Raw genomic sequence first — 13,341 nt, forward strand, 5'->3', positions numbered from 1 at the left:
TTGCTTGTTATTTGTTTGCTGAACCCTGAATCAGAAAACCATTTAAGCAATCTTTACGTGGGTGCAGGGGAGGGAGGGTGCTTCTGTGCCACTGAACTTTAGACCAAAGACTATTTGTAACCCTTCTCAGTAGATGTCGTTCTGTTCTGGCATCAGATGTAGGAAACACTGGTTTCCTCTTCTTTCTGTTTAACTTCATTTGCTTTCACAACTCCAGCTGCCGAGGCAGACGTTGATTCCCTGACCATAGAATCATACAACGGCTTGGGTTGGAAGGGACCCTGAAGATCACCCAGTTCCAACCCCCTGCTATAGGCAGGGACACCTCGCCCTAGACCAGGTTGCTCGCAGCCCCATCCAGCCTGGCCTTGAATGCCTCAAGGGTGGGGGCATCCACAGCCTCTCTGGGCAGCCTGTTAAACTGACCTGCCTTACAGTTTGGCTGTGCTGTGACAATTCGTGATTGCTGCCAGACTGTAGCACTGCTGCCTCAAACAAATTAAAACTTGAGAATTTCTTTTATTTACTTGTGAAGTCTCTTGTTTATTTCTGCTCTGTCCTACCCTTTATGTGCACTTAGAGATCTGGAGTATCTTGGAAAAGTTCCTTCTCCCTCGTCTATTCACATCCCAAATCTGGGCTGCATCCTAAAAGCTCTTCATTTATAACATCTGAAGCCTGCACCATTTTTTTTCTCTTCCATTAGTATCACTAAAATCATTGTCCTGCCTTTGTCATCTCACACCTGAATTACTGCAGCCCTTTCTTTGGCTCTGTCGTGTTCCAGATTTAATTCTGTGTTTCATGGTGATGGAAAGTGATCTTTTTTTTCCTTTGTGTGCTTTTTTCCTTTGGTTCTTCCACACTTCTCACCCTCAAAGCGAGTCTTTCTCTGAGGAATTCAGTTCTCTATCGTTAGCCTCTCCGACCTTCAGAAAGTTTGTATCTATTTAAATTTAATTTCTTCCTCTCTGGAAAACAAAACAGTTCTCTCTATTAAACTCAAAATTTGGCAATAAGTCAACTGCATGATCTCATATTTTTCTGTGACTGCTTCACAGAAAATGCTTTAAATACTGCTAAGAGATTTAATGGAGAAGTGTCTAGTGGTGTAGAACTATCTTGAAAGGTTTGGGGATGGCTGACTTCAGGGACCTGCCCATTTGTCGTTTCCAACCATCTCCAGTAGCGTGGTTTGTTTCCGCACAGCATGACCTGTGGTGTGCTGGAATTGTCCGTCGTGTCTGATATTGCTCTTGGTGTCCTCCTCTATGGAGGAGGAATAAGGCAACTCAAAACGTAGATGTGGGCCAAAGCAATTGCAGTTGCCACCAAAAAAGGGGGAGGACTCCTAGTAAATGGGGACTCCTTCCTGGGAGGCACTGAGGGCCCCATTGGCCACCCAGTTAACGTCTTCAAAGGGGTTTGCTGTCTTCCAAGGGCATATGTCAGAGATGTTAAGAAGACTCTATCACATCTGATAAAACAAGGTGACTACTATCTGCTTGCTGTCATTCAAGCAGGGCCGTGGGAAGCTGCAATGGGGAAACTACATAATATTAAAAGGTACTTTGCATCCCTTGGAAAACTGCTAAAGGGATCAGGAACACACGTAGTGTTGTTGTCTGTCCTCCTAACTGGTGTCTGGGTCCTGGAAAAGAGGAGGTCAGGTACATGATGGGTTGAGGGGATGGAGATGGGATCAAGGTTTTGAGTACTATGATCTTGATCAGGACATTGAGAGACCGGGTATGCGGGCATCAGATGGAATGTGACTGAGCAGATGGGGCTGAAATGTTCTGGGAAGCAGGCTGGCTGGATTGATTACTGGAGCTTTAAACTAGATTCAGTGGGGGAAGGGGAGGGAGTTTCTTGTGACAGAGAGGGGCCTGTAATGCTGCCTTTTTAGTAATCTGTGGAGAAAAGCCTCTCAGTTGCCTAATTGGATTTTGTGAGGACTTCTCAGAGAAGAAATCATTGCCAATAGCCCAGCTTAAACCTTCTTGCATCTTCTAGAGATACCTGCACCCTCTGCTTCCCTAAAGTGCTTTATACCAATGCATGCAGCATGGGAAATAAACAGGAAGAACTAGAGATCTGCATGCAGTCACGGGGCCATGATCTCATTGCAATCACACAGACAGGGTGGGACAGCTCACACTACTGGAATGCCATGGATGGCCATGTCCTCTTTAGGAAAGACAGGCTGGTGAGGCGAGGTGGTGAAGTTGCTCTTTATCTGAGAGAGAGCAACTAGAATGTATTGAGCTCCACTTGAGGGTAAATCATGAACAAGAGGAGACCTTGTAGGTAAGAATTAAGGGGCAGGCTTGACCTTGCTTTTACTAACAAGGAAGGGCTGGTCAGGGATGTGATGACTGGGGGAATCTTAGGATGCAGTGATAACAAGATGGTGGAGTTCAAGATCTTGTGTGAAAGAAGCAAAGCAATAAGTAGAATTGCTGCCCTGAACTTCAGGAGAGCCAACTTTTTGGGGAACTCATCCTTGACCAACCTGGTAGCCTTCTACGATATCATAGCCAGCTGGGTAAATGGGGGAAAAGCAGCGGATGTTGTGTACCTTGACTTCAGCAAGACATTTGACACCATCTCTCACAATATCTGTGTCTTAGAAACTTAGAGTGAAACTTAGAAAATATGAGATAGATGAGTGGATGATGATACAAAGCTGGGAGGATTGGCTGACACACCTGAAGGCTGTGCTGCCATTCAACAAGACCTGGACAGACTGGAGAGTTGGGCAGGGAGGAGCCTGATGATGTTTAACAAGAGCAAGTGTAGCGTCTTGCACCTGTGGAGGAATAACCACGTGCATCAGTACAAGTTGGGGGACGACCTCTTCAGGAGCTCTGGGGAGAAGTACCAGGGTGTTCTGGTTGCCAACAGGTTGCCCATGAGCCAGCATTGTGTGCCCTTGTGGCCAAGAAGGCCAATGGGATCCTGGGGTGCATTAAAAAGAGTGTGGCCAGCAGGTTAAGGGAGGTGATCCTCCCCCTCCACTCTGTTCTGGTGAGGCCACACTTAGACTGCCGTGTCCAGTTCTGGGCTCCCCAGTTGAAAAAAGACAGGGATCTCTTAGAAGGAGTCCGGCAGAGGGCCACAAAGATGATGAAGGGCCTGGAGCATCTCCGTATGAGGAAAGGCTGAGAGACCTGGGTCTGTTCAGCCTGGGGAAAAGAAGACTGAGAGGGCATCTGATCAATGTTTGTAAATATCTAAAGGGAGGTGGGAGGCAAATGGATGAGGTAGTGCATAGCACTAGGACAAGGAGTAATGGCCTAAAACTTGTACGTAGGAAGTTCTGTACTAGCATGTGGAAGAACTTCTTTACAGTAGTGGTGACAGAGCACTGGCACAGGCTGCCCAGAGAGGTGGTGGAGTCTCCTTCTATGGAGATGGTCAAGACCCATCTGGATGCCAACCTGTGTGACCTATTGTAGGGAAGTGCTTTAGCAGAGGGGTTGGTCTCAATGATTTTCAAGGTCCCTTCCAACCCCTGAGATTCTGTGAACTGTTGAAATGGCAGCAGCCACCTCTCAGCAGCTCCCCTCCCCCAAAACACTCAGTCTTTCCTTTGCCACACCTGTGTGAGCTGTAAACCCCCAGTGAAAGTTGGTGTCCGGAAGCCGCTTAGCTGCTACTTCTGGAGAAGTCCGTGCAGCCTAGTCCTGAGAGTTCCAAAGCTTTTCACAAACAAAGAAGAAAGCCCTATAAATAATCAAGCAGCCTGGTACAGTCTGTATGTGTGCAGTGAACTCTGTCTGGAATAAGTGCGGATCTTCCCCAAAGCCATTAGCGAATCCTGTGGTGCGGTAGAGGAAGAGCCATGCTGTAGCATCTAGACCATGCTTAAGAGTGAGAGCAGCCAACGTATGTTCATCCACAAATCTTGGGTGCTGTTATTATGGACAATTACAGAGCAGAATAAATTATTCAATGCACTTCCCCTTACTGCTCAAGTCACTTGTTTTCTATTCCAGCTCACATTCACCCATAGTCTGAAGTGTAAATACTCTCTCTAGTTCTTCCCACATCTACCTGGATGTAACATCCTCCCTTTTTCTTTCCTAATGGTTAATAGTTTGACTTCTGAAGTACTTTCAGTCTGTTGGTTTATGAAGAAAGACGTCAGCTGTGCTAGCTGAAGAAACTTCTATTAGGTCATTCCTTTTCAGAACATAGTACCTGTCTTCAAAGCTCTTGGCGGACGTTAGCCAAATAATCCTTTTAATAGCTCTTGTGAGTTAAAAGGGTAGGTAACTGTCATAAGGCTAAATGATTGTTCAGATTAATTTACTTGTGGCAGAAAGAAATCAATTGTAATTTAAATTTTTGTCTGTGAACTGATTACACTACCAGACATCAACTTTCTCCTTAGGAATCTACCTGGAATCTGCATTAAAGCGTCTGTGATGGTACAGATTATGTGGATCTGAATTAGTTACAGATTACAAAGAGTAATGTGGATCAGCATGTGCAGTTTTTAATCTGTTTGGTATACACAAGCTCAGAATATTCAGCTGATTGGCCTTGTTTGGATCTTTAAAGCATTCATTTATAGCAGAAGCCATCCGTGGGGTGCTTGGATACAAAGGATTATTTCTTAAACTTTAAGACCATGGGTCCTTTGCAAACCATGTCAAATCTCTCACTTAAGGCAGATAGGAGAAAGAGAGTGAGGTTTTAACAGTCACACAATAAAGCATAAAATTGAAAGTGGATAGAAGAAATACAGTAGTTTGAGGGAGCATTTTTCTTAACCATGAATATATATATTGATTGATACCCTTCCCTTTTAATAGAGGGTTGATTGGGTGCTCAGGAAGAATCCTGAAGGGGCCTGTGTATTCTTCCTAATGACATGTGGTTTGGGGCTACTGCCTGGTAAAACTACCAGAATGTTGCCCTTTATAAGCTGGTTGTGTAATTGTAAGCCAGACAACAAGAAATCAGAATGAATTTGCCTTTCATTGAAATATCTAAAGTTCTTGTATCTTTTAAATGTGTCTTACAGAATGGTGAATAACACTGAAGACCCCCAAGAGGCTTTATAACGTCCCATCCCCATGTAAAGTATGCTCAGAACTTTTCCAGTAGTGTAAGTACAAGCAAAAAAAAACCAATGACACAACAACTACAAAAAAATGATATCTTGAGCATTGTATTTTTTCTGTTCTACCTGAAAGATGCAGAGAAATGATAACAGTGATAATCGACAGTTTGCTAAACTGGGGGGTTCCACTGGTTTGACATTTGCTAGACATTTAAACCAGGAAACTGTAGTGTATAGTTCTTCTCTTGGTCTGGCTGATAGTGTCTCTGAAAGAGAAAATCATGAAGTGCTTAGAAACTCAGCCTTGATCAGAGGAAGTGTGCTGATAAAAGCTGGAGTACTCCATACACGCCCATTATATAGCAGAAGGATGCCAGAGATATAAGTGTTTAGTACCAATACGTACCCGGTGAAAGGAGATGAGTACATCAGAATTGTAGCATTGTATATCGAAGGCAGAAAACTTAGCATAGCTAACATTGGTAGTGAATGTGCAGGTTCAAGCCACAGTTGCTGAATCATGAATCCCAGTACAAAGGGAAGTTATGTAAATCTTATGTTTGAATTTGAGCCTTTTAGTTTGCTCTTTTAAATGACTTCTGTTACGAATGTTGGATGTAATTGATATCCATTCTGTTTTTCTCAATAAATAAGCCAATGAATTCAAAGCTTGAGGCTTGTCAGGCTGAAAGGAGTGATTGTCCTGTATTGTGCTGTCCTGCATCCCTCTCACGGTGTCAGTCCTGCATTAGCGTTCCTTGTTGCTCTTATAGGCATGACCAAATGTCCAGCGCCAAACAGATTCTTAGGTGCCTTGACCCCTAGGCTTCTGATCATACCTTCTGTCTAACAGAGTTACAAAGAAAAGTCTTGTCTATTGCAGGTTGGAAGTGGGATGCTGTGAATACAGTCAGATTAATCCAAGATAGATCATTTCTGGGATGAAGATTATTCAGGTAGTGCATGGACACTCATAATGCAGGTGGCAATGCAAGCACAGACTTCTGTGTAGGGAGTGACAGTAAAGAGTAGCAGCTGACTGGAGAAGCACTTACATGTTGGAAATTAAACTACCGATATTCTTCAAATAGGCTTCTTGATATGACCATTAACAACTAGTTATTTTCCTTTGCTGATGTCTTCGTCTTCCATTCAAAACTAGTGCTTCTTACCCTCTTGACTCTCCCCTGAGTCACTTCCTGTTCTTTGTTACAGCTGCAAGTATGTTGGATTTCAGTATTAAATAGTCACCACTCGAAATCATAAAGATCTAGTTCACAGCAGGGAAGAAATCTGGAAGTAAGGCCACACTGCCCTGTGCATCTTTATTATGCCAGTAATGCAGAGTTTGCAGACTGATCTTACAGTTCTTCTGTGCTTTGTGTGAGCACAAGGACAGTCTGTCAGCCTTAACTTTGAATCAGTCTTATAACATAAATTTTCAAGCAGTGAATTATATAGTCTTAATTTCCTGTGCTTCAGCCAGATTTCAGACGTGTCCTGCCTCTGTGCAGTTTTAGTTGGACATCATATTTGCTGCTTCTTGGGATCACTGTGGCATGTTGATGTGTGTTATTAATCAGCTGCCACCCTTCATCACAAAAGCAGTCACTTTTTCCATTGATTCCAGTGTGTGTACAGTTAATACAGTCATCGAGAATAGAATGAAAAGTATAGATGAATGATTTTCGCCTGGGTGGAAGCTGGGATGAAACTATTTAGACAGGGTTAGAGAGCTTTAAATCATGATAAACAGTTCAAGATGACCCAGTTGGGTGTAAAGTTTCTGGATTGAACCATAGATAACTTTTTGAATAGGTAAATGGACATGAGAAAGGGAAAAAAGCAGTTAAAAAATAAAATAAAGCAGTTTGACAGCCCACAACCTGTAATTTATTGTGAAATCATGACTCGTCTTGTGTGTATGTTTGTAAGAACTGTTTAAAAAATAAAAAGTATGCCTGGGCGTACTTCACTGGGCAGGTGAAGGAGGTTATAAAGCAATATCTGAGGTATTCAATTTTCAGGCCAGGGTTTTAAAACAAGCTTGAAAGTAAGGTTGGTTTGTATTAATAAATCTCTTAAAGCTGCTGTGGTTAAAGAGTAGTTTGGTTATCCCAACCATGGGGCAGCATCCTCTGTCTGAAGAGCAAAGGAGGCAATTACCATTTCACCTACCTTATTTTTATCTGCAGTTGGATGAGAGTGAGTACTTGAGAGGAATTTTTTGCCTTGTGTGAACACAAGACTTGATTTTGGTGTCACAAGAATTAGTTATTTATCTGAAACTAAGTCCTTCTGTTGCCAACGTGAATATATCTCTACTGGTTTCTTTGTAAATGGAAGCAATTACTTGTACTTCACGGGATCACATCAGTACTGATTAACTAATGTGTGAGATATGGCCATTGGTATTTATGTTGCATTTTCAAACTCTCAAAATATGTTTTTTTAATGGAACCGGGCAGTTTCAACATTGCCACTTAAAGTTTACCCGAATTATATCAGGTCTGTGTGTATGGATCTAACTGCCAGCTATGACAGAGCTGTCTCTGGAGTAAGTAAAAGCCTGCTGAGTGGAAAGGAAATCAGTGTGAGTAATGCAGATGGAAAACAAAGACCGAAGTCTTGTTATCATTTACGAAAAACAATGGAAATAAAGGAATGAGTATGTGAATGGTATCAAAATCAGCACATTGAAAAATAGCCATTGGATTATGGTGGCTTGGAAAGTCACCATATGGCTAAGCTGCCTTAACTGTCCAGTTTCCTTGAAATGTGATTCAAAACACTTTAATTAAACCTTGGTGAAAGAGGCTTCAGCTAATTTTCTGTCTTTGCCTTCTTACAACAAGGTATAGTATAAATGGCTGGTGGCTGTAGAAATGTCCAGTTGACATTTTAAGCTTCTATAACTGAAACATTGTCTGAGCCCTTAGTTCTACTCTAAAATAAACCAGATGAGTTAATCCATGATTTCACGGGTAGTTAACTCAATCTAAAGGTGACTAAAAGAAATGTTGTTCCGTGTGTGCCTCTTATGCCTTCCTCTATCTTTAGCCAAATAGCCTGGCCCATCTGTTGGGCTGGTGATAGCAATCATCACAGCCTTCTCTAAGCTAACATAGCTTGCTAACCCAGGCAAAGCAAAGTAGCTAAGGATGGGTTGGTTTACTTGTTTTCCTGATGTGTTGAACTGAATTAATCTGTGGAGATTTCCACGAATCTCTAGAGGAGGGCAGAAAAGCAGGACCCAGCCCCTACTGCAGGAATGATAGAACCATAAAGCACCCTGAGTCAGAAGGGATCCTCCACTCTTGCTGTTGGATGCTTTTAGGTCAGCTCACACTCCCTCAAGCATCTGCACCTCAGGACTTGCATCTCAAGGTGTTCTCCTCCTACTCTGAGTAGCAAAGAAGGAGTTTGCATTTACCCTGGGGATAATTTCTCCTTTATGAAAGTTGTTACTGTTGGTGAGAGATCCTGAGAAAGAATGTAGGTTTCCAGAATGTGTACTAAAGAACAGCGTTCTCCTTACATGTGGAAAAGAGGTGGTAGAAATCCTGGTGATGACATCCTATTAAAGCATGTTGTACAATGCCATGTCTGGTGCCGTAGGTGAGCCTTGTAGGATGGTGAGAAGATGTTCAAATTTTGACCATGCAGTTGGTCTGCCTTCTTGCAGAGATGCCTCTGTGGTTTTGGACAAGCCATTTTGCCTTGCTTGAGGGCCACTCACTTTCTGTGAGCTCTTAGTTTCAAAAGTTAGCTATAATATTACTTTCCTGCTGTGCAGGATTGTTCTGTAGAAAGATGTGTTTCCAACATTTAGATATTCCAATGAGCAGATGTGGAACCGTTGGCTTGAGATTCTATCTTGATTTTAATATATGAGAGAGCCTATAAACAGGAGGGAAGTCAATTCTTTGAATGGGTGGATAATGACAGGACAAGGGGAAATGGTTTTAAGTTGAAGGAGGGAAGATTTAGGTTGGATATCAGGGGGAAGTTCTTTACTGTGAGAGTGGTGAGGTGCTGGAACAGCTGCCCAGAGAGGCTGTGGATGCCCCGTCCATCCCTGGAGGTGTTCAAGGCCAGGTTGGATGGGGCCCTGGGCAGCCTGGGCTGGTATTAGATGTGGAGGTTGGTGGCCCTGCCTGTGGTGGGGGTTGGAGCTTCATGATCCTTGAGGTCCCTTCTAACCCAGGCTATTCTGTGATTCTGTAATTGGTCGAATTCTGCAGGTTTCTAGAGGAAGCAGAAGATAACGTTGTTTCTACCCCTGTAATTTTGACATCTGGAAAAATGTGATTTGCCAGCTTATATCCAGGTTAGGCCCATGTCTCCTTTCTTTTTTTCTTGTCACAATAGCTGTTTCTTTGTGTGGGCTGAAGAAAATATGTCAGTGTGTTGCAGGGACTGGTGTAACTGGAATTCAAACACAGGAATTCTGCCCTGCTTCTGTTACAGAGTTTATGTCTATGCAGTTTTGTCTTTGGCTCCCAGATTTAAGAGCTCCTCCTTTGCTCTTTTGTCACAGCTTTGGGTCTCAGTTCAGCACTCAGCTGCCACTCTGGTTTGTCTCTCTGTTCTTCTCATTCCTTGTTCTGCCCTTGAATGCAGCCTCAGATTTGGAATTCCTGCCTTGCTGCTGTAGAATTGCAACAACAGTTGGGAGCCCTGATTTTAGAGGTAGGGAACGTTAGGGTTAGACAGATAAGGTGTTGGTGTGAATCAGTCTGTGCCTGGAGTAGAATTCAGAAGTATCTGGCTCCTGGCCCTATGCTTAGTCAGAGGTCGGTCTCTTTTGTAAGAGTTGGATTATGGCAATAATTGGCATTTTTATTATATTTTCCCCTTGTAAGATTGATCATGAGTTCTCTCTCTTTTCCAAAGATGTAAAGTGGATGCTATAAAGGGCACTAAGTTACTCACCCAAGTGGAATGGCTGCTGGTGTGTCAGCACCCAGTAGAGAAATATTGTATCGGCAGCAAAGGATACTGAAGGCTGAGTGGAAAAACAGCTTAAGTAGAAAAAGCGTGTCTGGGTTGGGGTTCTTTAACTAGCAAAAATCTTGAAGCTTCCTGAAGAAATGCTACGTTGATATTCTGCTCTCAGCTTGCCTTCTATAATTTGTGTAGCGGTGAGTATTTGATTACGTTGGATTTATTTTCAGAAGTTTCAGGCTGCTCTTATTAACTGTCACCATTTTGATCGAAAGCATATGGCAGTGTTCTGCATTCATAAGGCGGTGTTTTGCATTCATAAACAGAACTGGTGACGTTTAACCTCGATAGATCAGCTTGTAGTCTGATTTCACTCCTTGCTGCAAAGTGAGGTTTTCGTTTGCCTCGGATGAGAGCAGTCATTATACAAGCATTACATTTTGTTTGTGAATCAGGATGAATGGGAGTAGAGTCCTCTTTGAAAATCAGAACCAAGAGATGAAACTGCAGGAGATAATTATGCTAACGTATGGGTGAGGATGGCTCTGTGTTCGTTGACATGATGAGCACTTGAGGCCTGATTTTTTAATTTTTTTATATAAATTTTTCCCCTCTCCTGAAAACTGGTACAACTCCACCGAAAATACTGGAGTTGCAACTGATGAGCATAAGTGTTGGCTCAGATGAGTCACATCCTTAATCCTCTTTTGCGCTCCAGAATTCATAGCATCAACTACTGTTTTGAAGGCAGCTTTGCTTAATGTGGTACAAAGCTTTGGGCATTTCTGAAGCACTTAAATTGGCTGTGAATAAAAGGAGATGCACTTGTTAAGCAAGAAAAGAAAAGGCCAGTGCTTGAATTTCAGAGAGACAGAGCTTTGCCCTAAATGTCCCAGCTGTGTTCCAGCAGGGTCATAAGGCTGTACTGGATGGTCTCGCAGTGTTAGGCTCTGAGCTTGCAGGCATGGTGTGCAGTGTATGGTGTGATGCACATCAACTGTTGTGTTTGTGGAATGACCAGAGCTCAGAGTGAAGCTGCCTCTTGAGCATCTTGTAAGGAGCAGCTGCATCCTGGGTGGTGAAACATGGAAAGGAGGAAGCAAAAGGAACTGCACTTGGGTGCTTAGATCTTGTAAAAATGTATGGAGAGAAAAACAAACGTACAGAACAGAAAGCGTGGTTAAACAAGTAACAGCTGGAAGTGGGATTTCATTGTAGTCGCTGGTTCTGATAGGAAATATTTGGAGTGGTAGTTGATGTGTTGTTATCAGTCCAGTTGATATGTTGTATTGCCTTTGGGAATAGCAGTGCTGTACTTAATACCCATTTTTATTTGCTGTCCAGACCTCATGCAGAAGAGAAATGTAGCAGCCCAGTCACACCAGCCAAGGATCTTTGCTGCATCTTCTTGGGGGCTGGGCACCTTAGGCCAGCACAGCTGCTCCCATGTGTTTGTAGCAGCTGGGGGGCACAGCACTTCTCACCAGTACTGCATGTGCAGGGAATAACTCTTAGCCTGACAAATTCATGCTATGAGAAACTGTAATAATTAAAGTGTGTTTGGTTAACTAGTACGTCAATTTTTGGCTGTATGCTGATGGGCAATTTACTTCAGCTGGAAACCATGACTTACACTACTTTACAATATGAAGATCACACACCACCACCCAAACGCTATGGCTGAGAGCAGTGTCTCAGTGCTCCCTGAGCTCCAGCAGCTCAGGGCTGTGCCCACTGCCCTTTGGGACAGACCCTTTCCCTAACTCTTCCCCTCACCCTCCCCTGACACTACTCAGGGCCCAGCCCTGCCAGCAGTCTGTGCCATATATCAGAGGAGAGTGGAAACTGTTGTCTCTCCCCATCCTGTTTGCCACAGTCAATGCAACTTTATCAGAATCGTTGTTAAACCAATTACCAGACCTGGGATCCTGTTCTGAACGCTTTGGCTCTAACCCATATCCATATTATGCAAATTATATCAAATATAGGTCTCATCTTAAAAAGCACAACTGGTTTTGTAAGTGTCTTGAGCTTTCTGGAGCCTATTAGATAAAGCAGTGAATTGTAATGGAGATTTTGAGAGGGTTCTCTGCAGAAAAGGATCTGTTCAGTGTTGTTGGAGCACTTCCTATTCATGTACACAAAGTAGAAGAGAGGAAAACAAGATCTCTTCTGATCTTTAAGGAGTCCAGAGCTATTTTCTCAGCTGCTAAAGGTGTTAAGGCCAGTGTTCTGGCCTTATTCCCAAATGGGTAATTGAATTACTTTGAACTTCTGCAAATTCAGTTGGACATAGAGTTCTCCGCTTCCTGCTCTTGGTTGTTTTTATGGGATTATTCTATTGGATTCAGTGCCTGCAAAGCTCATGTTGGGTAAATGATTCCTGATCTGTGTGGGCTTGGGTTGTGGCAGTGGGTGAGGAAAGCCCATGTGTCTGGCTACGTATCCTCTGCTCGAGATCAATGCTTTCAAAATGGGGAGAAGGCCCCATATTTACAGGGAGAACTTCATACAAAATAAGCTTGAATATTCTTGGTATGAGAGGGAAAAGGGTATTGAGAATAATATCCTTAAACAATCGGCCTTCACTTCTCAAAGTTGTGTTAGAAGTGTAAATGGGTGATGCTGCATCTGACTGCTTGGGACCTGCTGGGTAGTTTAGTTTCTGTAGATCTGGGAGTGGCAAAAGGACTTTTTACATTTTATTTATAGGTCTCCCTTCAGTCTGATATTTAGGCACATCAGGTTCCTTTTGGATGAGCCGCAAAAGATAAGCATGGAGCTTTAATGCTTTACAGATACCAAGAGGCAGTAAGTGGAATTGGGCCATCTTTCGTGGGGCATGACTGCCAACTCCATGTGAGAAATGTAAATAAGTTAGATATTTTGAGCTATCTTTTTTTTTTTTTTTCCCCTATCAGAATCTAAATAAGCTTGATTCATTTTAAGGACCAGGTTCAGTTGTTAGCAAATCGGTTAATTTTAGTTATGAGTTTAATTAGTTCTTTATCAAAAAGCCTTACTTTGGAATATCAGGGAGATGAGCACGTGGCAATTCTTCCTTGGTTGGCACCTTTTCATCAGCTCTCTCCATAGGGAAATTTGACACCTTGTCATGGCTGGTGGGAGTTTTGGTAAGCCAAGCTGTATCAGTGCTGAGGATATTTTGCTAAATTGGCAGGAAAGTTTGTTAAAGTTTGATCACAGCAAAGCGGTCCATCACAGTATTGTCTCAGGAACAATATTTGCTGCCTTGATTTTCTTCTGAACACCTCCAGTCATTCTTCCTGTCCCTATCTTACTTTGCTTCTTGTTACTTC

At 42.9% G+C, this 13,341-nt stretch overlaps 1 protein-coding gene across 34 annotated transcripts in view; it reads left to right on the forward strand.

Annotated features, from left to right (window-relative positions):
• The window catches only part of HMBOX1 (homeobox containing 1), a 126,102-nt gene that overhangs the window by 40,923 nt on the left and 71,838 nt on the right, over positions 1-13,341 (forward strand). For 33 of the 34 annotated variants that reach the window (XM_015285113.4, XM_015285111.4, XM_015285118.4 and 30 more), the window contains one exon: positions 5,036-5,119. In XM_015285113.4, the coding sequence (XP_015140599.1) occupies positions 5,097-5,119 (23 nt within the window). In that variant the 5' untranslated portion in view covers positions 5,036-5,096. Of the gene's footprint in view, positions 1-5,034; positions 5,120-13,341 lie in introns of those variants that run through there. The other variant, NM_001277716.3, reaches the window with a different exon arrangement.

Source organism: Gallus gallus, chromosome 3, assembly GCF_016699485.2.
Source record: "Gallus gallus isolate bGalGal1 chromosome 3, bGalGal1.mat.broiler.GRCg7b, whole genome shotgun sequence".
Classification (NCBI taxonomy): domain Eukaryota; kingdom Metazoa; phylum Chordata; class Aves; order Galliformes; family Phasianidae; genus Gallus; species Gallus gallus.